Source organism: Neolamprologus multifasciatus, chromosome 7 (genome assembly GCF_963576455.1).
Source record: "Neolamprologus multifasciatus chromosome 7, fNeoMul1.2, whole genome shotgun sequence".
In the NCBI taxonomy this organism is placed as follows: Eukaryota; Metazoa; Chordata; class Actinopteri; order Cichliformes; family Cichlidae; genus Neolamprologus; species Neolamprologus multifasciatus.
This window is the reverse complement of record NC_140445.1, coordinates 56,880,704-56,904,798: the sequence shown is the minus strand read 5'-3', so window position 1 is coordinate 56,904,798 and position 24,095 is coordinate 56,880,704. Positions and strand designations below refer to the sequence as shown.

At 40.2% G+C, this 24,095-nt stretch overlaps 2 protein-coding genes across 7 annotated transcripts; one reads left to right on the top strand and one right to left on the bottom strand.

Moving 5' to 3' along the window:
* Positions 1-615: 615 nt before the first annotated feature.
* On the bottom strand, positions 616-9,238 carry fkbp4 (FKBP prolyl isomerase 4). Its single transcript, XM_085165204.1, has 11 exons — positions 8,823-9,238; positions 8,165-8,309; positions 7,826-7,968; positions 6,955-7,075; positions 4,252-4,408; positions 3,718-3,808; positions 3,540-3,623; positions 3,261-3,446; positions 2,992-3,135; positions 2,481-2,576; positions 616-2,374 (listed from the first exon to the last, which is right to left on the bottom strand). Exons 1-11 carry the CDS (start codon positions 8,919-8,921, stop codon positions 2,273-2,275), a joined length of 1,368 nt encoding a protein of 455 aa, XP_085021330.1. The 5' UTR covers positions 8,922-9,238; the 3' UTR covers positions 616-2,272.
* ddx11 (DEAD/H (Asp-Glu-Ala-Asp/His) box helicase 11) lies at positions 4,322-24,090 on the top strand. 6 transcript variants are annotated; one of them, XM_085165197.1, is made up of 28 exons: positions 4,322-4,430; positions 9,960-10,102; positions 10,192-10,407; positions 10,498-10,584; positions 12,275-12,411; positions 12,988-13,045; positions 13,182-13,289; positions 14,378-14,465; positions 14,576-14,778; positions 14,882-14,956; positions 15,153-15,230; positions 15,319-15,365; positions 15,449-15,528; positions 15,640-15,681; positions 18,191-18,258; positions 18,346-18,384; positions 18,483-18,618; positions 20,259-20,393; positions 20,483-20,595; positions 20,681-20,753; positions 21,476-21,579; positions 21,675-21,824; positions 21,939-22,007; positions 22,109-22,209; positions 22,784-22,868; positions 22,977-23,052; positions 23,134-23,288; positions 23,374-24,090. In XM_085165197.1, exons 2-28 carry the CDS (start codon positions 9,974-9,976, stop codon positions 23,404-23,406), a joined length of 2,685 nt encoding a protein of 894 aa, XP_085021323.1. In that variant the 5' UTR covers positions 4,322-4,430; positions 9,960-9,973; the 3' UTR covers positions 23,407-24,090. The 6 variants fall into 6 exon arrangements, with proteins under 6 accessions (XP_085021323.1, XP_085021318.1, XP_085021322.1 ...); XM_085165192.1 differs by lacking the exon at positions 4,322-4,430 and adding an exon at positions 7,539-7,664; XM_085165196.1 differs by lacking the exon at positions 4,322-4,430 and adding an exon at positions 9,277-9,362.
* The last annotated feature ends 5 nt before the right edge of the window (positions 24,091-24,095 follow it).

Genomic DNA, 24,095 nt, shown 5'->3' with positions numbered 1-24,095 from the left:
ACCATGACTAATCCAACGTGCTATTTAGTGGATGTATGGGATCATTAAGGGATAACGGTTAAGACTATAAACAAATAAAAAGTAAAAGGGTTTTTTTCCCTATTGAATTGTTTGGTTTTTTTTACATTTATTTATATCCAGTGTTGCCTCCATCTGTTCATAATCGTAGACATGATCAAAAATGCCAGTGGCTATATGGATTATATAACCGATAACTGATACTGTATGTCTTTTATCATGAGCAGCAAATAACAGAACAAAGGGCTCATGGCATAGGGAACACAAAAGAAAGCAGACCCTCCCAGGTAAGTGCGATCCCCACACCTGTCTGCCTTTAAAATGCTGAGTCACTGAAAGGAGATCTTCTCAGAAGAAATGTCAGTAAAAAGTCAAACACTGTAAAGAAAAAAAAAATTAAATACTTTTGACTTCTGTGGAGAATAAGCAGTACTGGGTCATAACGACCCCAGAGGGAGAGAAAGCACATCTGTAAGCTGAGTGAGAGAGCTTGAGGATCAGATAAACACCTCTTCCTCCTCAAGACAAGGCCTCCCGACTGTCACAGGTGCAAGCTCGGTAGTTTTAATTTTCAAAATACACACAACACAGTGCTGGTATTTTTGCACAGAGATTTTAATATTCCTCCCATAAAGATGGAGAGTAAACAGCTTAGTTAACCTTATGTTTCATTAAAGCACAATATGAAACAATAATAATAATAAAAAAAATGCATTTACCGTCCCACCCCATCACATCTTTTTGCAGTAGCTTACTTTATGTGACAGACAGTGCAAACACCAAATTCAGTTAACTTGCAATGCAAATATTACAAATCAAACTTATTACAGGTTAAATGGCTATCATCAACTCGTACAACCTTTAAACATTTAAAATCAGGTCAATTTAATTTTGCTTAACGTATAAACAAATTCCTCATCATAGAGCACAAGTCCAGCTGAGGAGTCGTCCTCCTCGTGTGACACTGTCAGCAGATTCTTTATTTTGCACACTTTGTGTCGATGGATACATCACAGGTTCTCAAGTTCGTCACGTGACCAACGAAAAGTGGGAGGAAATGCATGTACAAGTCAAAAATATCACACGCAGCTGAGTTGTGTCCATTTGTTTATTAAATCCTTCTGTCAGGACAGAACAAGCAGTGACTTTTCCCCCAACAAAGATGAGCTGTACATACAACCCACAGCCATGTTTTTAAAAAAACCGGGCCTCTCATTTGGTTTTTCACCCCTTTCCTGCAGGCACTGCTGACTAAAATGAATAAAGGTTCATTTAATCCTCTCGTGTACAGTCTAAACCTGAATCTGACAAGCCAAATATGTACACTTTCATACAAGTACTTTTTTACAGTAAATTAAGACTTAACTGCTTAATACTCGAGGGCGTCCAGGAGAAGCTAATTCAGGTACTTTCTACTGTAGCTGCTTTAAAAATGCACATATTCCAGTTAAGTAAACTGTTGTATTTGTAGTTTTGAGAACAATACAGAAATCACAAGCACAACACTAGGAAATAAAAAGTACAAAAAATCATTTCCAAAGCAGATTGTGAACAGTCCTGTACCCTAGGGGTTAAAAGTGAACTCCATTTTAAACTGAGAGAAAAGCTCCAAGTCTGACAGCTATTTCACACCAACATCTCATTACTCCACCTATCCACAATGCTGCTACATACATACTTTGGGACATAGGCACTAACACTGAAAACACAGTGGATCTATGCACACAGCCATCACAACTCTAGGAATTGATCAGTAGGCCCGTGAGGAGGCTTGGATGGACAGCAAAAAACATAGGGTGGGTCAGACAGAAGGTAGTGCAAGGTGGGGGATGGTCTAGCCCTTGACGGGTGAAGGTTCTGAAATTCAGCACTTAACACTTTGGATGCAATTCCCCCCCACACTTCCCAAATTCTTTTGAAACCACATGCACAGTTCAGAGTTGAGGGGGAGGGGTTGGGGGGGGGGGGGCGGTAGGACTGTAGCATACAATTCATTTAAATCCACGTCCCAGGGTGCCTGACGACACCTCACCCCACAGTCGGCTAGCTGCCACAGCAAAAAGCCCATCAAGAAGAAAGCCAGCGAGGACGTGCCCAAGGTCAGTGCTGTCAATGACATACTCATTCTCACACACAAACAATCACACCTTAAACACAAATGGCCAGAGTTACAAAAGTCTGAAGTACAGATGAACCGCAGGAGAGAATAGGAAAGGGAAAAAAAAAAAAAAAGAAGAAGAAGCTGCGTCTTCATCTACGCTTTTGCTTCACCCCCAGCTTCCTTTTCTCCGTTTTCAACCTCCATCGCATCTTCTCCATTCTCCACGCTCTCACTCTTCCCCTTCTCTGCTTCTTTCTGTTCAGGAGACACAAACCAGTTCAGCACACCTTCACTTTTTGCCAAACCTAAAATCGTGCTTATCACACCCTCTTGTGGCTGTTTTAGTAAACAGATCCATCACCTTTGAATCCCTCTCTGCAAATTTCTGAAACATGTTGGCATAGATGCGTTTGTCCTTCTCGTGCTGCTCCTTTATACGTTTCTGACAAAGTAGCACCTGGAAGAACATAAAGCAGACGTCACCCTGCTGTATTTCCAGATATGTTATGGGTACAACAACAACCGAAAGTCTGGATATGCAGAACCGTTGTTTTATGACCAGTGACCTAAAAGAACAGCGTTTTCAATCCCAGAAGCACAGTCATATTTGTTCACCCATCCTGATCTGTTACTAAATGAATCCAGTATAAACTTTCGTTTACGACATGAAAATAAATTAAACTCAATTAAACATTCACCTGTCTCATTTTAGATGGTAGTACAATAAAATTAGACACATTAACCAAACTGAATTGTAACTGCCATAACAGAGAGAGACAGAATTCTTTTTAAATTAAATATTAGCTTAGATTGATTAAATTTCAACGTTGAAAGCTGCCTGAATTACACTTAAAAGGCACACTGTGTTATACCTGGTTCTTGGCAGCCTTGTTGGCAGGATACAGCTGAACCACTTTTTGGAAATCATCTCTCGCCTTCTCAAACTCGTTCATTCCAAACAGTGCCTCTCCCTTTCGGAATAACGCCTTTTCATTGGATGCATCCAACTCCATCGACTATAACATAATTAAATATAATTACATAAATATAATTAAATGTTTTCAGTATTTAAGCAAAAACCAAGACAAACCAATGATCACACACACGTGCTGCTTTAAGACAAAGAACAGGTACCAGATACCTTGTCACAGTGTTCCAGGGCTTTGTTTGGCTCCTGTAGTTTAAGGAAGCACATGGCCAAATTCAGGTGTGCAGCGAGCTGCAGTGCTTTCGCCTTCTTACCGTCCTCGTCTGACAAACCAGATTCATGTTCCAGCCATGACACAATCCTTTTGTACTGCACTGATGCATGCTTATATTTTCCCTCCTGAAGCATATAAACCATTGCGTCACAAAACATCTTGAAATCCAAGACAGGATCACTTCTTACATTTAAAACAAAAAACAAAACAAAGCAAACCTTAAAATACTGTGTTCCCTTCTCTTTGACAATGGTGCTCTGCTCCAGCTTTTCTGATGTGTTCATTTCCCATGATTCCTTAGCCTAAAATAGAAAGAACACACTTTCCTTTTTAGATGAAAATATTGTAAATGAGCATCTAAAGTGCTGCTGTGTTTGCCACACACTCCCACCTTACCTTCTCAAAGGCTGTTAGTTTAATCTTGTACTGCAATGTCGCTCCACCAGGAACGTTAAACTTTGCGTTTCCTGCATTCCCGAAACCATATCTATCAAATCAGACAAACATATCATTATCATTAGTCATGAGTAAAGGGCACAAAAATCACTGCTGGTGTGCAACTTAAAAACCATTTCAGTTCAAGGTATTGGATACTGCAAAAAAACAGATAATTCTGCAGCCATCTTCCTGTTTAATCACATTGCTTAACCGTTATAGTTGATTATATTAGTAATTACTCATGCTGCCACTTAGCTTAAAACCAAAGACTGCACAACTATCCAGTTAAAAATTCATGTAGCTAATTCCTGCAGGAATTAATGTTTATTTACTATTACAGCAGCATCTTTAAACTGTGGAAATATTCTGTAAAGAGATGCTTGAGAGCTGCAGAAAAAGCAGTTCAATAGTCTAAAATTGGACTGACTTCATATGAACATAAAATGTCACCACTATGAAATTAGTGGTAAGAATTTGCACATGTGAACATACTTAGGTTTAATTGTGAAGACCGCCTCCTCTCCTTGTTCCATAGCCATGATAGCCTTCTCGACTCCAGCTGGCAAACCGAAACTTTCGCCATCTCCAATTTCAAACTTTAATTCCCTCTCGTCAAATACACTGTCATCGCAGGTCCCTATCACGGTTACTGAAGAAGACAAAATGTTCAGGTTAGTTCATATCCCACTCAGTCTTGATTTCTTGGCAGACTGCCACATTACAAAGTCAGCCATTTCTAAAGTGTCAGAAGTTCTTTTCCATCATTTGGTCTCATTTTTAGGAACTTTAAGAATTCTGTGTAATGGTACTTGTATGATTACAGACTCAGTTTCTTAAAGAAACCAAAACTGTCTTACAGCCATCTTTGAGCATTTACAGTCACACTGATGAGCTGGAGACCCGAGTAGACATTCCTGTTATACTTGTGTGCATATTTGGTGGGCTGAAATGTAAATTCTCCCCAAACTCCCAAAAAGTTGATTTTGTTCATCTAGACGTAGCGGTTTCAGTTGGAGAAACATTTTGTCACTCATCCATGTGACCTCTTCAGTCTCAGCTGATTGCAGGTTTAACCACGCTTATAAACAGTACCTTTGCAGAATGATTGAAACTAGCCCACTGAGTGAACAATGGGCTCCTTGATCATTAATATGCAAATTGTGATGACCATTGATCAATGGCCATAAGTACTAGGGGTGCAACGATACACAAAATTCACGGTTTGGTTTGGTTCGATTCTTTGGTGTCACGGTTCAATATTTTTTCGATACAAAAAAAATGTTCATGCCTTTTTAATTTGTCATTTATTAAAATTATAAATATATATTTTAACTCAAAAGTACAGTTTTTAAATTTAATGTTGCTGAAACAACAAAGTAATAAAAAAAATAAATCTATCTGATCGAGCAATCACTCATCTTTGGAAAAGAGAGTTTATTACAGAGAAATGGCTCTTTCCAAAATAAAAGCTATACTATACGCTTCTTCTGGGCTATATTCTCAGCAGCATATTAAACATATCAGGTCCCCATAAGGAGAATCATGTGCTAACGGCTGTCTAAATGACTCGGGTAAAGTTTGTAGCATGCTGCTTGTTGTTTTTGTCTGCTTCCACTTGTCTTTGCACTAGGATGATGTCGGAGTAAATGTACAGTCATATTCATCGTGTTCCCACTAGTGCTGTCAGCGTTAATCTCGTTGAAATGACGTTAACGCCACAACACGGCAAATCCCCGTTAACGAGCTACCGCGGATCGCCCCCTGCGTGGGGCTGGACGGCGTCAACATGTTAACGAGCTAACTGCGCTAATGCACTAGTTACCACCAATGTAATTGAGCATTGCGTGGCACATCTGACATACTGTGTTACTTTTGTCCATGACGCGCTTACCTTCAGGGTCATACGTCACATGAAAACCAAAATAGTTCCAAACGCCACATCTGAATGAGGGTGGGGGAGGTTCAATTTGCCATGTTGCAACGAGAGCTTAACTTCTGTCTCGCTAGCTTGCCCTGCACTCAGTGAATCTGCGTTCAACTACTCCGCCTAGGCTGCACTGTTGAGCGCAGATCCACTGAGTGCTCAACACAGACAGCATCGTCAGAAGAAAAGTTGATAAAATAAATGAAAAATTTTGTATTGTTCGATACATATGCGTACCGAACTGAAAGCACTGTATCAAACGGTTCAATATCGATACGAGTATCGTTGCACCCCTAATAAGTACCATTCATAGAGAGTTGTGGAATGGCTGCAACCACAGCATTGTAACACAGTTGGTCCAAAGGAGGGGGGGGGGGGACAAAACAAAAGTGAACGCCAATCAGGCTCGCAGACTTGGAGAGTATAATCGAGGTTTTAATCAAGCCCAATACATCACCTGGACCATTACTGCAATTGGATATCTGCGGGTTTACCTTTGAATAGCTCTATATTGTAGTGGTTTAGACCAGCGGTCCCCAACCTTTTTTGCGCCACGGACCGGTTTATGTCCCACAATATTTTCACGGACCGGCCTTTAAGGTGTCGCGGATAAATACAACAAAATAAAACTAGTACCGGTACCGAAAAAAAGAAGATTTATTCATATCACACGTGAAAAGACCCAGGAAAACCGAGTTAACGATAACGCTGAAAACGATAAAAACCCTGAAAACCATACATTTCACACCAGAGCCTCACCTCTCGCGGCCCGGTACCAAACGACCGGTACCGGTCCGAGGCCCGGGGGTTGGGGACCGCTGGTTTAGACACTGACTTGGCAAGTAAAATGCTGCTCGTTTAACTCCAGCTAGAGTCACAAATCCTTCCGTGGTTGCGCCTAGAAGTGTAAAACTCACAAATCAAACATGCAAAGCTACTTGCTCTAGCGACCCCTTGTGACAAGGGCGCAGCAGAAAGTAGTTTCTTCGTTATGTCTGCAAGTCCACTCTTGGTGACAAAACCAATCGGTTACTGAATTATTATTCAGTGGGTTTGTTAAAACATAATAAGGGACATATAAGACCATAACCAAAGGCAACGCTGTTTCTTTTAATGCCGTTTCATTTTCCCTGTGGGATCCCTTAGTTTGAAAAGATTATTATCCTCAATATGCTCTTACTTAAACACATTTAACCAGGGACTCTACTTTCCAAGGATGGAAATATAAAACATGAAATTAATTGTATCAAACACATTTCTGGATGCATTACCTTCAACAGCTGCTCCTTCATTAGGTTTAGCATATCCCTCTCCTTTAGTGATAATGCGTCGGATGATTCCTCCATCCTCTTCTTCAGTTATGTCTTCCCCTCTAAATTCAAACAGTTCCACCTATAAGCGTGTAGACATGTGACAAAAAATGTATATCTTTTCATTTAAAAAAACAACAAAAAAAACCCCAACAACTTTTCAATATAATTTCCAAAGTTCCCAATTTTTTCCTCAAAAGATTAGTTCTTTGGGGGGGGGGGCAGTCATTCAGGTTTGTATTTTTTTCCTTTTCTTTTACTGTAGTCTTTAAACAAAAGGTTACAACAGTTATTCTAAATGTATGAAAAGGCAACAATTGGTTTTATACAAAACAATAAAAACAGAAGGCTGTATAACAATTTTTAACACCACCAGAAGCAACAACTATAAGCACAGTGGAGATTCAAATTGTGAAACTGCTTATCATGATTTGCTTTTTTGCAAGTCTGGCCACAGAGATACCACTTAAAGAGATAAGCATTATCAGAAAAATTATTTAAGTTATTCTAAATGCTAAATTTAAGCATTTTATGATCCACAGCTGAAATCCACTGCAAAGACAACTGAGACAGACTGACTGAAATAAAGCTGGCTCTACTACACATTTCAACGACTTCAAAGCAGCGAGCCTGACCTCACTGCTTTGCAATGTGTAACCTGAACTGCAAAGGTAATTTATAAAAGTGGAAGCAAAAAGATTGTAAAGTATTTTGTACTCGCTGAATTGAAGCCACTTCTCAATTTCTATCCTATCATGGGAGCCCAGATATACAGTATCTCAAACTACACAGTTAAAAGTACTTAATGGACAGTGAAAACTGGCATCCTTACCTCAAAAACAAGAGTGGCACTGGGTGGTATCTTGGGTGGGCTGCCTGCAGAGCCATAGGCATACTCTGGCTTACAGATGAGCTGGCACAACTCCCCAATTTTCATTGTGGCTACACCGATGTCCCAAGCCTTTATTACTTGTCCTATGGGGGGGAAAAGTAGATTAAAACTCACACTTTAAGGCTTTTCTTGTCTCAAGCTGCCCCTCCCTTTTTTGGTTTTGTGGTTATGTGTTACCTTAAATGCATTCTGGTTCATTTCCTTTAGTAAAAGGTCATTTTTTAAAACGTAGAGAAAATCCTGCACTGATTGTGCAGCTATAACAAATATGAAACTAACCTTTGCCCAACTCAAAGGAAAACTTCTCTCCTCTGTCTCTACTGGAATCAAAATGAGTCCCGTCCAGAAGTGTGCCCACATAATGTACAAACACTTTGTCGCCGAACATAGGCAGTTCTGTGCCTGTACCTTCCCTTTTGATCACCTGGAGAAAAAGGTAAGACGAGAATTTATCAAAGAACATCAGAAAGCAATTTCTTGAACATGCTTGTGATCGCTGCCTTGCACGCGCACCACGCACTTCGCTTAGTGAACGACTAAATTGCAAACTTGTTTATTCTGAATGAAGGCCTATATATTTAAAGCCCTCAGTATGTGTTTCATTGTGGGATGAAATATTGAATGTGTCCATCAATAAAAGGACAGTTGTTTCTTCAAGGCTCCAGATCCTTCTAGAAATGCAGACCGTTTCATTGACAGCTAGTCTTGTTTCTGACATTCTGGTACTGAGTTAGTTCTCATAACTGTGACGCTACATACCATTATAAGGTGTTCCTAGCATTAAAGTTAGCTTTCGTTGTATTTTTTTTTTTAAATCAGTGTATGCGACAGCATAGCTATCGATAGCTAACGTTAACCTAGCCGAACAGTAAACAAGCTGTCAGCTAACCACTCAGCTAGCTAGGTGCTGAGTGCCAAATCAAGTACAATTTTTTACCTTTAAAACACCCCCATCTTTCTTTGGTGTGATGTCCTCTCCTTCCAGGGGGATTGTATGTTGTACTTCACTTGTTTGTTCCTCTGCAGTCATCGTCATGAAGCTGATCTGTCCCTTCTCTGCCTTGCACAACAATCCAAACTAACACTGGCTAATAGTGACGGTGGCTAAAGCCCCTACTACTCCTCAGATCAAGTGCTGCAAGCAACAACCTGATCAACGTTTACTAGCTGGCTTAACTTCCTCGAGAATACAGCACAACTTCCAACTAGCAACAGAGGTCCTTTGCTATAGTTCACCAGTCACGCTGCTATCAGCTTATAATGCGAGGTTTACGCAATGTTGCCTTCAGTCCACGTTATCCTGCAATCTGGCATCTCACAGACGCTTAAAGAAGGGCAGAGAACTTTCCAGACAGTCTAGGAGGTACGGGGGGGAGGGACCAGCGTAGGTTACGCTAAATATAGTTTAAAGGATCTACCTGGAAGGCGGCAGCAAATCCAACGAGCAATACTCATGCTTATTTTACGAATATTTTAGGTCAGTACTCAAATTGCTAATATCAAGGCTAGATCTGATATTCTTTGTCATCAAACAGTGTTACAGTAAATGACAAAATCGTGGATAAATACACACAACCCCGTCCGCACAAACGTTACTTTACATTAAAACATGCACTCCTTCTCGTAGCTCGTTTCCTATTGGCCAGACTCTGTGACCACTTCTGTTTTTTGGCGCGGTTGTTGAATAGCCGGGAATTGACAAGTAAAAACAGACATTATTTTACATGATATACACGGTAAGAAACGGCAGTACTATTTTCTCAGATTTTGATTGACGTTCGCTAAAAGATACGATTGTAAGGAGAAAGATTGCTAGCTAGCAGAACGCTTCACTTTAAAGATAGCTGAAAAGCTGTCGGTTTCAAATGTTGGCTGCTTGACGCAACGTATTGGTGAACAGGTAAGGTCTTTAGTTAATGAAGATTTAGTTATTGTAGTAAAATGAGCCCAGCCGAAAAAGGAATTTGTCGTCGATTGAAAAGGTGCTTTAATCGGTTGTTTGTAGAGGCAAGTCAAAGTTCCATATCAGAAATGAAATGTTGAAACTAACCTTTGCTTTTGTGTTTCCTTCCAGGAAGGTTTAGGAGCATGGAAAATAGTAGGGCACAGTTTCCATTTCCCTACCAGCCCTATAACATCCAGGAAGAGTTCATGCAAGCCCTGTACAGTGCACTTGACAAAGGCAAAGTTGGCATCTTTGAAAGTCCCACTGGAACGGTGTGTACTAATGCATGGGGAAAAGCATATCTGTGCAGAAGCTGTTGGACTTCATTAATAAGTGTTTTTGTCTATTTATGTCAATCTAGGGCAAGTCACTGAGTCTGATATGTGGAGCACTGAGCTGGCTCACAGATGATGAGGAGAGAAAGAAGCAGGAGGCAGCTGCTCTGTTGCAGGAAGGAGAAGCAGCTCTTTCCACTAATACTGCTCAGTCCTCTGCAGTCAGTTCCTCAGCAGAGCTGGACTGGATCACTGACTTTGTGCAAAAAAAAGCAGAACGTGATTTAGTGTCAAAGTTGAAGGTGAGGAAAACTTGGATGTGAAGTGTATGTGAAGTCTGAATTTTAACTTGCTCAACCGCGTTTGCTTGTTGTTGATTGGTTTGGTGTCAGGAGGAAGAATTGAAGAGGAAGAAGAGAGAAGAACGGTTAGAAATGATCCGAAACAATGTCCAGCTAAAGTATGCGGTTAAACGAAAGGTGAGCCATCATGCACATGAGCATTTAATGGAACTTAAGATAAGATAAGATAAGATAAGATAACTCTTTATTGTCATTGCACAGTCATACATAGTACAATAGTACAATGAAATTGGAAAACTGTCCTACGTCGGCACTACATATAACACAACACGACACGATATGACACATCACAACGCAACACAAACAACACAACACAGTATAATAACTTAGTAATAAAAAAAGAAGAATAAGTGTATTTTTATTGCACACTGTTATTATTGCACATTAATTATTATTGCACCTTGTTATAAATATAAATATTATTATTGTTATTGTTGTTTTAAACATTGTTACTTCCCCCCTAAAAAAGTCCAGGGAGGTAGCCAATCAGGTCAGCTATTTGCATTGATCAGGGCTATTGCCCTGTTGTAAAAGCTGTCCTTGAGTCTATTTGTCCGGGACCTCAGCAGCCTGAACCTCCTGCCGGACGGCAGCAGCTTAAACACCCGGTGTCCTGGGTGTGTACCGTCCCGTAGGATGCTGCGGGCCCTCTTGAGACAGCGAGTGCTGTACAGGTCCTTCAGGGAGGGAAGAGGATGTCCAATGATTTTTTGGGCCATATTAATGACCCTCTGGAGTGCCTTTCTGTGTGCTGTGGTGCAGCTGGAGAACCACACACCGATGCAATACGTCAGCACACTTTCAATGGAGCAGCGGTAGAAGACGGTCAGCAGCTCCTTCTTCAGGTCCATTTTTCTGAGGATTCTCAGAAAGTGGAGACGCTGTTGGGCCTTCTTTAAGACCGCAGAGGTGTTAGAGCTCCATTGGAGGTCTGTGTCTATGTGCACTCCCAGAAACTTGAAACTGGAGACCCTTTCCACGCACTCCCCGTTGATGCTGACAGGCTGCAGCTCGGACTTCCTCCTTCTGAAGTCAACTACCAGTTCTTTTGTCTTGGTGGTATTAAGGTCCAGGTTGTTATCTACACACCAATCTGACAGCCTCTGAACTTCAGCTCTGTACGCCGTCTCATCTCCCCCAGAGATGAGCCCCACCACGGTGGTATCATCTGCAAACTTGATGACTGTGTTGTCTGGGTGGGAACTAACACAGTCATGTGTGTACAGAGTGTACAGTAGGGGACTCAGTACACAGCCTTGTGGAGAGCCGGTGTTGAGGCTGAGGGCTGAGGAAAGATGAGGCCCCACTCTAACTCTCTGTACACGGTCTGAGAGGAAGTCTCTGATCCAGCGGCAGGTGGTAGAAGGAAGTCCGATTTCCAGCAGTTTAACTATTAGTTTGTCCGGGAGTATCGTGTTGAAAGCAGAGCTAAAGTCAACAAAGAGCAGCCTGGCGTAACGGCCCTGCACTTCCAGGTGAGAGATGGTGGTGTGGAGCGTTGTAGCAATGGCATCTTCAGTTGATCTGTTAGCTCTGTATGCAAACTGGAGCGGGTCGAGTGTGGGTGGCAGCCAGGACATGATGTGACGTCGGACCAGTTTCTCAAAGCACTTCATTATAACAGGTGTTAGAGCAACTGGTCGGTAGTCGTTGAGGCTGCTAATGTTAGTACGCTTTGGCAGTGGGACAATTGTGGCTGACTTTAGGCACGGCGGGATGCAGGACTTAATATCCAACTTTACTTGGATATTAAAATTATTTCAAGTCATTTAATACAAGTGAATGAAATGCTTTCGTCTGTTCATAGAGCTATGAAGAGGATGAGGCATTCAAGCTGCTTCAGCTCAGTAAAGAGGAGCAGGTCGAGGCAACGGGAGATCAAGAAGACGAGGAGCTGATCATTGCAGAATATGAGAGCGATGATGAGTCAAAGATTAAGAGCAGGTGAGGAAGACTGATTGTTATAGTTTCATATTTTCTAATTAGTTTGAATTCATCTTGAGTTTTTGGTTACAGTTCAGTTTAGTCTTTGTTAGTTTCCAGAGTGGATTTGCTTGTTCGTTGGCGCGACTGTTGCAAAGCAGCAGTCCTAGTACATGTTATTGTCATTGGCTATTTTTCTTCTTCTTTGCCTGCTAACTAGTCTCGCACCATGTGTCCTAGACAGAGTGTTCATATGCCAAAACGAGCAGCTCAGTTGTGCATTGCGTGCTTCTATTTAGATTTTAAAAATTTTGTTTCTGAAATATTAAACTTTTCTCTGATAATACAGTCCCATTGATTTTGAATGGAGCACCAGTCCTCTCTCAGTATGCTAAAGGTTGCTAGTTCAAATACAACATGGTACAATTTTCAATTTATTTATTTTTTGTGTATCATACATCAGTTATTGTTAGTTTGAGTTTATCTTTAGTTATATATTAATAAACTAAGTGAGGACTTGAATTAATGGGTAAAATTAATAAATAATCCAAATGAGAGTCTGAAATTGACAAAGGATTTCTTTGCTTGCATCCTCAGATTCTTTGGCGCTGAAAAAGATGAGGATGATGAACTGGTTGAAGAACATGTTACTAAGGTATGAAATTTCACATTGTAGCTGTAAGAGTTAAATGGGTTGGATGGATGGATATATTTATAACAAGAACATAATTATAATTATGAGCATCGGACATTCTCCTGATGTGGAACTGTGTTCATATGCATATCTGTAGATTTACTACTGCAGCCGCACTCATTCCCAGTTGGCCCAGTTTGTCCATGAGGTACAAAAGAGCCCCTTTAGCAAGGACATCAGTGTGGTCACACTGGGTTCACGGCAGGTATGTACCCAGCAGTGACTGGAAAAAAATAAAAATCTTTTTTACTGTAGAAAAAAAATGTTTACACAGTCATTGGTACACACACACAGAAACACACAAATGTCATAATTGGTTGAGTACATAAACATCTTATCTTATTAAAGTAACACAAACAATATATGAACATGAGCTGGTAAATTTTTGCATGGATCTCTTCATCCTGTTCACTTATTCATTCAATAGATGTAATTATACTTTTTTCTTGAAGTTGCTTTTGAGTGTTTCTCCATGGTGCCTCTTTTGTCAGCTCGAGTACTTGAGAGATTTCTGGCAATTTCCTTTAATTCCTCAAAGTGACTGACTGGTATAATTTGTCTCTATTTTTTTGTCAGTAAAAGTACAGATTGTTCATAAAGTCTTTCTGTTTGTTTACCTACTGGCAGTTTTTCCTTCATAGACAAATTTTTTACTGCTCCCACCCAAAGAGGTTTTAAGCATAGCTAAAGGAATCTCACCAACGTGCTTTGTTAACTAGGTTTTATTATACAGGTGTAATAACTATATTTTGTTTATCAAATGGTCAGAAATAACAAATAAGTTAACAAAGGTTTATTGCCTTTGACGTATGCAGACTCTTATGTGTGTAATCAGCCTGTTAGAGGCTTTTTCAAATGTAGGAAAAAACCTGATCTTGATTTTCAGAGGATAATAAAGCCGAGAAGACATTTGCAGAACAGGATATGATGGGGAACAGTTATGAAACAGTCTAATTCTGAAAGAGTCCTTTTAGATTCTGACAGAACTATCAAGTAGCACCTAACAACAGCCAGCGCTGGGAAGATTGGCCTGTTAAGTCCTCTACATGACAGAAAAAATGGAGAAACAAATGCAAGATAAATGGTGTTATGTTCTTTTCTATAGCACATTGAACAATCTAGTTTGTGTCTATGTAGAAGGAGGGTATTTCCTTTATGAAATACACAGTATTCAAAGACGCTGTACTTGAGACTTTACTTGGCATTGCACACAAACTATTACATTTATTCAATCAATAAAACTGTGACTCTTGACACTGACATCTGACAGTGTGCTGTTATAAAATTCTGCAGAATCTGTGCATCAATGAAGAAGTGCGGCGGCTGGGCAGCATCCAGCGCATAAATGACCGCTGCATGGAGATGCAGAAAAACAAGCACGGTGAGAGGCATTTTGTGGAAGAATTGCTCTTCTTACAGAAATTATTTTAACCTCAGGCTTTATTGATTTTTCTCGAGAAAGCCTCTTTCATCTCTCCTTCCATTTTGTAGAGAAGCATCATCACGAAGAGGGTGTAAAACGTAAGCGAGACCCAGCAAAGAGCGTGTGTCCCTATTATAAGGCTTCAGCACTGCAGCAGATGCGAGATGTAGTTCTGGGGGCTGTTCATGACATAGAGCAGCTTTTGAAGCTGGGCAGAGAAACACACTCATGTCCTTATTACTCTACACGTCTCGCGATTCCCCCTGCACAGGTACCTGAGTCGATTTGTCAATAAAAGCTACTTGGTTACTGTATTTCTTCCACAAGATCTGGTTTTCATTTAATGTCTTTGTGGTTTGTTTATGTTGGTGTAGCTGGTTGTGTTACCTTATCAAATGGTGCTTCATGAAGCTACAAGACGAGCAGCAGGTGTCCAGCTAAAGGGACAGGTACAATTATATGTCTGGTATTCTTCTTACTGTCTTAAAAATATAGAAAAACAAGTGTTTAAAATATCTTGGCAGTATTAAGAAATATATTTCTTCTCTTTTCAATTGTATTATCTGAAAATAATGGATACAAATATGACCAAATGACTGAGTGATAAAGGGATATAAAAAAAAGTTGTTGGGGTATCTTTTACAGGTGTTGATCATAGATGAAGCTCATAACCTTAGTGACACTCTCTCCTGTATACACAGTGCAGAGCTCAGTGGAGCACAGGTGAACACATTATTCTATAACATGCACAAAATACAGATTTCTAAGACTATTCTTCCTTGTGATGTTCTAATGTTTCAATTTTCTGCAGCTTTGTCGTGCTCACTCCCAGCTCAGCCAGTATGCTGACCGCTATAAGTGAGTCTTAGAAACTTCGCTTATTCGGAAATTGATCGCACCTCTCCTTCTTTGTATTGATATTTTTGTTTCTTAAATGCTAGGAGCAGATTGAAGGCAAAGAACCTGATGTACATTAAGCAGATCCTGTTTGTGATTGAGGGACTTGTTCGGGTGCTGGGAGGTGAGTGTCTGCAACAAGCTTAGCGAGGGTAATAGCTGGACAGTAAAATCTAATTTTGCAATGCACCTCATTTTGATATTTGTTCCTATTTGTTCCTATTTGTTCTTCCAGGTAAGGTGGGGCAGAGTCCACAGAGCCAGACTACACAACCAGGTCAGTCAATGATAAACACATAAAGTTATGGTCTAAAGTTTGCATGCACTCATCATGGTCATGAATATCAAGGTAATGTGAGGCTTTTAATGATTCCTTTGAGCTTTCCTTTTTCCAAGATGGAGTGATTGTATAGCATGCATCTTTAGTGTCTTTAAAAAAATGAATTAGTTGTGCAAGTTTGAATTTATTTTGGAATTTCTGTAAGGAACACAGGGCCAAAATTATATATGCATACTCAAATTGTGTGTGTGTGTATTATTTATTTATTTATATATATATATATATATATATATATATATATACAGTGGGGCAAAAAAGTATTTAGTCAGCCACCGATTGTGCAAGTTCCCCCACTTAAAATGATGACAGAGGTCAGTAATTTGCACCAGAGGTACACTTCAACTGTGAGAGACAGAATGTGAAAAAAAAATCCATGAATTCACATGGTAGGATTTGTAAAGAATTTATTCGTAAATCAGGGTGGAAAATAAGTATTTGGTCACCTCAAACAGGGAAAATCCCTGGCTCTCACAGACCTGTAACGTCTTCTGTAAGAAGCTTTTCTGTCCCCCACTCGTTACCTGTATGAATGGCACCTGTTTGACCTCATCATCTGTATAAAAGACACCTGTCCACAGCCTCAACCAGTCAGACTCCAAACTCCGCCATGGCCAAGACCAAGAGCTTTCGAAGGACACCAGGAAAAGAATTGTAGACCTGCACCAGACTGGGAAGAGTGAATCTACAATAGGCAAGCAGCTTGGTGTGAAAAAATCAACTGTGGGAGCAATCATCAGAAAATGGAAGACATACAAGACCACTGATAATCTCCCTCGATCTGGGGCTCCACGCAAGATCTCATCCCGTGGGGTCAAAATGATCATGAGAATGGTGAGCAAAGATCCCAGAACCACACGGGGGGACCTGGTGAATGACCTGCAGAGAGCTGGGACCAAAGTAACAAAGGTCACCATCAGTAACACACTACAACGGCAGGGAATCAAATCCCGCAGTGCCAGACGTGTTCCGCTGCTGAAGCCAGTGCATGTCCAGGCCCGTCTGAAGTTTGCCAGAGAGCACATGGATGATACAGCAGAGGATTGGGAGAATGTCATGTGGTCAGATGAAACCAAAGTAGAACCTTTTGGTATAAACTCAACTCGTCGTGTTTGGAGGAAAAAGAATACTGAGTTGCATCCCAAGAACACCATACCTACTGTGAAGCATGGGGGTGGAAACATCATGCTATGGGGCTGTTTTTCTGCCAAGGGGACAGGACGACTGATCCGTGTTAAGGACAGAATGAATGGGGCCAAGTATCGTGAGATTTTGAGCCAAAACCTCCTTCCATCAGTGAGAACTTTGAAGATGAAACGAGGCTGGGTCTTCCAACATGACAATGATCCAAAACACACCGCCCGGGCAACAAAGGAGTGGCTCCGTAAGAAGCATTTGAAAGTCCTGGAGTGGCCTAGCCAGTCTCCAGACCTCAACCCCATAGAAAATCTGTGGCAGGAGTTGAAAGTCCGTGTTGCTCGGCGACAGCCCCAAAACATCACTGCTCTTGAGAAGATCTGCATGGAGGAATGGGCCAAAATACCAGCTACTGTGTGTGCAAACCTGGTAAAGACCTATAGTAAACGTTTGACCTCTGTTATTGCCAACAAAGGTTATGTTACAAAGTATTGAGTTGTATTTTTGTTATTGACCAAATACTTATTTTCCACCCTGATTTACGAATAAATTCTTTACAAATCCTACCATGTGAATTCATGGATTTTTTTTTTCACATTCTGTCTCTCACAGTTGAAGTGTACCTCTGGTGCAAATTACTGACCTCTGTCATCATTTTAAGTGGGGGAACTTGCACAATCGGTGGCTGACTAAATATATATATATATATATTTACCCATATAGCCACCCCATATATATATATATATATATATATATATATATATATATATATATATGGGGTGGCTGTAGAGCAGGTCATCTACTGATCGGAAGGTTGGTGGTTCGATTCCTGGCTTCCCCTAGTCTGCATGCCAAATATCCTTGGGCAAGATACTAACCCCAAATTGCTCTCCGATGCATCCATCGGAGTATGAATGTGTGTGAATGTTATCTAGAAAGCACCTAGAGAAATGTGCTTGTGCGAATGGGTGTGAATGGGTGAATGCACAGTTGTGTAAAGCGCTTTGAGTGCTCAGAAGAGTAGAAAAGCGCTATATATATATATAAGAACCAGTCTATATATGTATATATATGTGTGTGTGTGTGTGTATATATGTGTGTATGTAAAAGCTCTTCAAACTTGTGCACCCAATTAAAGATGTATAATCATTCCATCCTCAAACGAGTGAATGAGTTCTAATAAATTATTAAAAGCCCTAAATTATCGTGACATTTGATTATGATGAGTGTAAACTTCTGACCACAAACTGTAAACACGCAGTCATACATATCAAGGCACAAATCTGTAACTATGTTTTTTTTGTTCTTCTAGGAACAGAGATGCTCACCATCAATAACTTTCTCTTCAAGGCTCAGATTGACAATATAAATTTGTTTAAGGTAGTTGGTAATTCTATTAGGAATCACAATCATTTTAATTGCACACCTCATTGAAACTACAAGCTCTCATTGTCATTCTTGCTGTAGTTACAAAGATACTTTGAGAAGAGCATGATCAGCAGGAAGGTAAGTGTGATTTATCTCATACATACAAAGACTGTAAACGTCTGAGAGTTCACTTATGTAAAATTACATTTTTAACACTCTGGTTTTTCTCTCTGCAGCTGGGGGGTTTTGTGGAGAAGTACGCAGGCTCAGGTGTGACTCTGCACACACACTGCAACAACAAGGAGAACCGGCGCACAGAAGGCTTAAACCGCTACCTTCAGACCCTACAGAGCAACCAGAACCCTGGAACAGGTCAGCTGTGTATTTTGTTACCCACAAAAATAATATTTAAATAATTTTCAGGACAAAATAATATTTCTGAGAATTGCATCATTATTGGAGGCATAGTGTATATACTGAAAGAACGCCTCACTGTACATAGTTTTTTAATGAGTCACAAAAGTACTTTTGAAGATCTAAGATGTTCTGAAAGTTTTTTACCCTTGACTTTTTGCATGATGTTGTGTCGGAACAGAACTGTGAAATAAAAAAAATCATGTAATGATATTCAATGTAGTAGATACACAATGGATGATATATTCAAGCATAGATACATAGTCTAATAACCAAGCCGTACCACTCTGATCCCCACAACGATATAAATCACAAAGACACAAATAGTCCCTGCTTCAGGGGTTATACTACCCATCACAATATAATATAAAGATTAGAGTTTTATAGAAATAATTATTCTGATTGTTTAACACTAATTTTTATCATCACATCTTCAGACTTTGAGGAGCTTGTTCAATTCCTTGATGCTGTTAAATGAAAGGCAGATTGTGTTAAAGCTCTTTTTAGGTATTCTATACTAAGTTTTACAAATTATTTCAACAGTTCAGTACGAGAATCAATTTCTAAAACAAACTGCTGGCGGAGAAAGGCAGAGCACACTCTGGATTTGTCTCCAGTCTGAAATGAACTGTATATCAATGAGTATATCACAATCAGAATTTTGTTGTGGTTTCTTAATTATAATGTTTATGGCTCATTTATAAAGTCCATCCATCCATCCATCCATCCATCTTCTTCCGCTTAACTGGGGGCGGGTTGCGGGGGCAGCAGCCCAAGCAGAGAGGCCCAGACCTCCCTCTCCCCAGCGACCTCCTCCAGCTTGTCCGGGGGAACACCAAGGCGTTCCCAGGCCAGCCGAGAGATATAATCTCTCCAGCGTGTCCTGGGTCTGCCCCGGGGCCTCCTCATTTATAAAGTCACCTGATTACTTTAAGGTGGTCAGACTCACTTGAGATGAAGAAGAGCTAAAGTAGATGATAGCAGAAAGTTTCACAGTATTCAGATGCACACTCAGCTTTTGCAGTGAATCAATTTCTAAAGCACAGAAATAATTACTGTTTTAATTCAGTGCATTAAAAAATTATAAGGATTTGTAAAACTGCACTTGGGTTGCACGGGTAGACATTTTTAAATGGAAAAAAATAAAATAAAAATTTTGTCTCTGATTCCAACATACAAACAAACTGGAATCCAGCCCAACATAAAACATCAGGTCGAACATTATTTCTCTGCTTTTAGTGAGTTTTACCAGCCAATATACCCGACTGGTGTTGTTTTGAACCTTATGACTCTGAGTATATGTTATAGGGGAGCAAAAACTGCCACAAAGAGGCCTTTGAGTAGCTTGGCAGGCATGTCTCTCTGTCTGTCAGTGCAATAATGTCATAACTGTGCGGGATGAAGTCATAATATGTGATGACACCTTATGGTTAGGTGTGTACAAATCAAAATAAAAGGAAAGTTCAAAGTCACAGACGTTGCAGTTGGTGTGATGTCATCTCAAAATTGTTATTGTTTTTTTTTTGTTTGTTTTTTTTTGGGGGGGGGGGGGTTTAGCGTTCTTAGAAATTTATTTTGTATTCTTGTTTTGTGTGCAGTTCCTTCAGCTGACCAGCAGGAGTCCGTAGAGGCGGAAAAAGTCCTGTCTGCATCTCCAATGATGCAGGTTGAGGGTTTCTTCATGGCTCTCACTAACAGCAACACTGACGGCAGAGTCGTGGTGCACAAACAAGGTGCCGTTTTAAACACACAGCACAAAATAAAGAACAGTTATGACATCAACGCATTACAGTGTAAAGTACACCCTTTGCTTATTTTACAGGGTCTTTGTCGGAGAGCAGCGTCAAGTTCCTTCTGTTGAATCCGGCAGTCCACTTTGCCCAGGTGCTGAGGGAGTGCAGAGCAGTCATCATTGCAGGAGGAACTATGCAGCCTGTGAGTTGTGTTAAATCCTCTAAAAATAAACTGAGCTGTTGCCGCGTATCTTTTATCTTTCCACTCTAAAGGATGTTATATGTAGGTTTCAGACTTCAAACAAGAGCTTCTGTTTTCTGCTGGGGTGGGAGAGGAGCGCATCACTGAGTTTTCCTGTGGTGAGTGGCCCATTTTATAACACAACAGTACTTTGTGGAGCTCCCCCTTTTGTGTTTTTATTATGCACTCTCGCTAAGTGACGAGATTATCAAGATTTCTGTTTGTGGGAAATTTTGATAAAGGGAATAATTAGACTGCTTGACAAAAATGATGACAGACATTTAGATGGAGTTCTAATTTTCCAGTGAGGTTACCCAGACTGATTAAGTTATAGGAATAAGTTCCTAAATTCAGGTGATGTCACACGAAGGTGGTTGTCAGCACAATACATTAACCCAGGTTTTCCCAATCTACCTACGAGCATGTTTACAAGAAGGTGGTGTCAGCTTATAGCCAATCACAGCAGAGAGACAAATTTTACAAAAGAACATAAAACTATACTATGGAAAATACAAAGAGGTTTCACATATAATAGAGTCTGAAAGGGACACAGCTGCTGCAGACAAATCAGTGGTGTCACTGTCTATAACAGGAAAAGTGGAATGTGAATCTGCTTACATATTAAGCACTTTGTTCAGCAACCTATAACAAGTTACGTTTTGTGCTCTGTGACTCATTTTGTGACATTTGAACATGATCTTAATTCACAACACATGCAAGCCTTAGTGGTAGTGGTTGTGCACAGGTTGACTGAAGTGTATTAGTGCACGAAAATAACATAAGAATATTAGTTTGCATTAATGCATTTAACATGATAAATTACAGAAATTTTGCCCGCTAGGTCACGTAATTCCTCCGGAGAACATCCTTCCCCTCGTGTTGTGCAGTGGCCCATCTGGTCAGGAGCTCGAGTTCACTTTCCAAAACAGAGACACGCCTCGAATGGTAACTGACACGTGCAGAATACTGAATGAAGTTTGCGTTGTTATTCATTGGTTACAGTTGTGTCATTTGACTGATGCACATTTGTTTGTTTGCAGATGGATGAGACCGGGCGCATTCTCTCCAACATTTGCAACGTGGTTCCCGGGGGTGTGGTGTGCTTCTTCCCTTCTTACGACTACTCAAAAAGGATCATTTCTCACTGGGAGGCCAGTGGTACACTTACTCGATTGGCTAATAAGAAGAAGGTACATTAGCTTTATATATTACTGGAAACTACTTAGTAAATACTCAAGTCACTAAAAAGAGTCAAAAGACATCTTGTCCTATAGTCTCCTAATTATCTAATCACACCTCCTCAGATCTTTCAGGAGCCAAAGAAGGCCAACCAGGTAGAGCAGGTGCTGAATGAGTTTTCCCGTTGTATCCAGGTAAAACTGCACTCTTGACACAACCGATCTCATGACTAAACTGATGATCATTAGGATTGTGTTTTACCACTGCCAAGCACTGATTGTCTTTTTTACTTTAGAGGTGTTCTGTGGACTGCAGTGGACTCACAGGAGCATTGTTGTTCTCTGTGGTTGGGGGAAAGATGAGTGAGGGAATCAATTTCTCCGATGATTTGGGCAGGTAATTGAAGGGCGCCGAACAAGCAGTTGTACACCGTTTTAAAGCAGGGAAAAACAGTCATTTTACATCATGGGCCACATTCAGCCCATTTTGATCTCAAGTGGGCTGGACCATTGAAACTGGCCTTTCAGTCAGTGAAAAGAACTACACTTTTAGCTGAGATGTCTTAATATAAGAAAAAGACACAGAATTCTTTCCATTACCCAGACTGTGCTGTAATTATAAAACATGAAGTTTCTGTTCATAGAATTTTTTTTTATTTTTTACTGTAATAAAAAGACATTTCTAGCTGATAGTGGGAAAAAAACAAGAACTTTTATGTCATTTAATTATTTATCTGTTACTTAATTACTTCAATGTAGTTTGAATGGCCATGGGGGGAGGTCTTTATCAGCAAGAGAAGCAGGAAAATGTATTAAAATACAGTTAAAAATATAAAATGTATGCCCTCCTTCACATTTTCTAAAACCGTGCAGTGAGCCAGATTGGAGTTTGGCCACTGGGTCTTAAATTTGAAACCCCTGGTTTAAAGTATATCACACTAATCGGTGTGGGTTTGTGCTTTTGATAACAGGTGTGTAGTGATGGTGGGAATGCCCTATCCAAACATCAAATCCCCAGAGCTGCAAGAAAAGATGTCATATCTGGACAAACACCTGGTGAGACTCTTTACCAGCAGCTTCTACTGTGACTTCATTGTAAATAGAAGATTAGAGGGAAGGCGACATGCATCTTAGTATCAAATCCCATCTTTTTTTCTATTTCAGCCTCACAGTCAGGGGAGGAGTCCAGGACAAGCTCTAATAGAAAACCTCTGCATGAAGGCTGTCAATCAGTCTATAGGTACAGATAACGAAGTCATTAATACATATCAATATCAAAATACAGTTTTATTAACTTGTGCGTGATATCCTCTGTTCAAAGGAAGAGCTATTCGTCATCGGGGCGACTATTCCTCCGTTGTGCTGTGTGACAGACGTTACTCCCGGCCTGCTACGCTCTCTAAACTTCCCACATGGATTAAAGATCGCACTACCACACACACGACGTTTGGCCCTGCTTTTGCTGCCTTACGAAAGGTGAGGAACATTATTGTTAAAAACGTCCTCTTCATGATTGACATTTTAAATTTTCATATTTTGTCTGCATGTTCTTCTTTCCTAGTTCTTCCTGGAAAAGAAGCAGAAACAAGCATAGTTCCTCTCCCAAAGGCTCTCCCAAACTAACATCTCTCTAATATTCACGGAGACTTGTGTTAGGATGATAAGAAAATGATGTGCAACTGCAAGAGGGGGAAAAAAAGAGACACAAAGTTCAATATCACACCACAGGCTTTTGAACATCTTGCACCCTTGTGAGTGCTGCTGGTTTAAAAAAAAAATCAGTCAGGCAGTTTTTCAGTTTTCATATTTATTTTATATTTCATTTTTTGTACACTCTCTACATCTCGTTTTATTTAATGGTTGGAGAATGATGAATTTGATGGCACAATGCAAGCAAAGGCTAACAGGGCAATTAACACTTCTAGTCAGGGTTATCGGTCTGAATCTCATAAAAGAAAATGACTTCTCATCTGTTTTTAAGTTTGGCTTGTTAAAAATTACTTACTGAACAGCTACCACACATATCAGGCACAGCGCTGGCATAGCAAATACATGTGACTGATTTACTCCTGAAGTTGTTCATAGAATTCAAACCAATGTGTTATGTAATGCAAAGCCTGCAGATCTGTTCCATCATCATCGTTTAACATGTTCTGCTTAAATTAAACATCAATAACTTGTTTGATCATTTGCATTTTTTTAATAGTATTTCTGTGTTAGAAGGAAATTAAATCATTTTAAATAACTGTATCAAAGGGCATCGAATGTGGTGTTCGTTGTCCA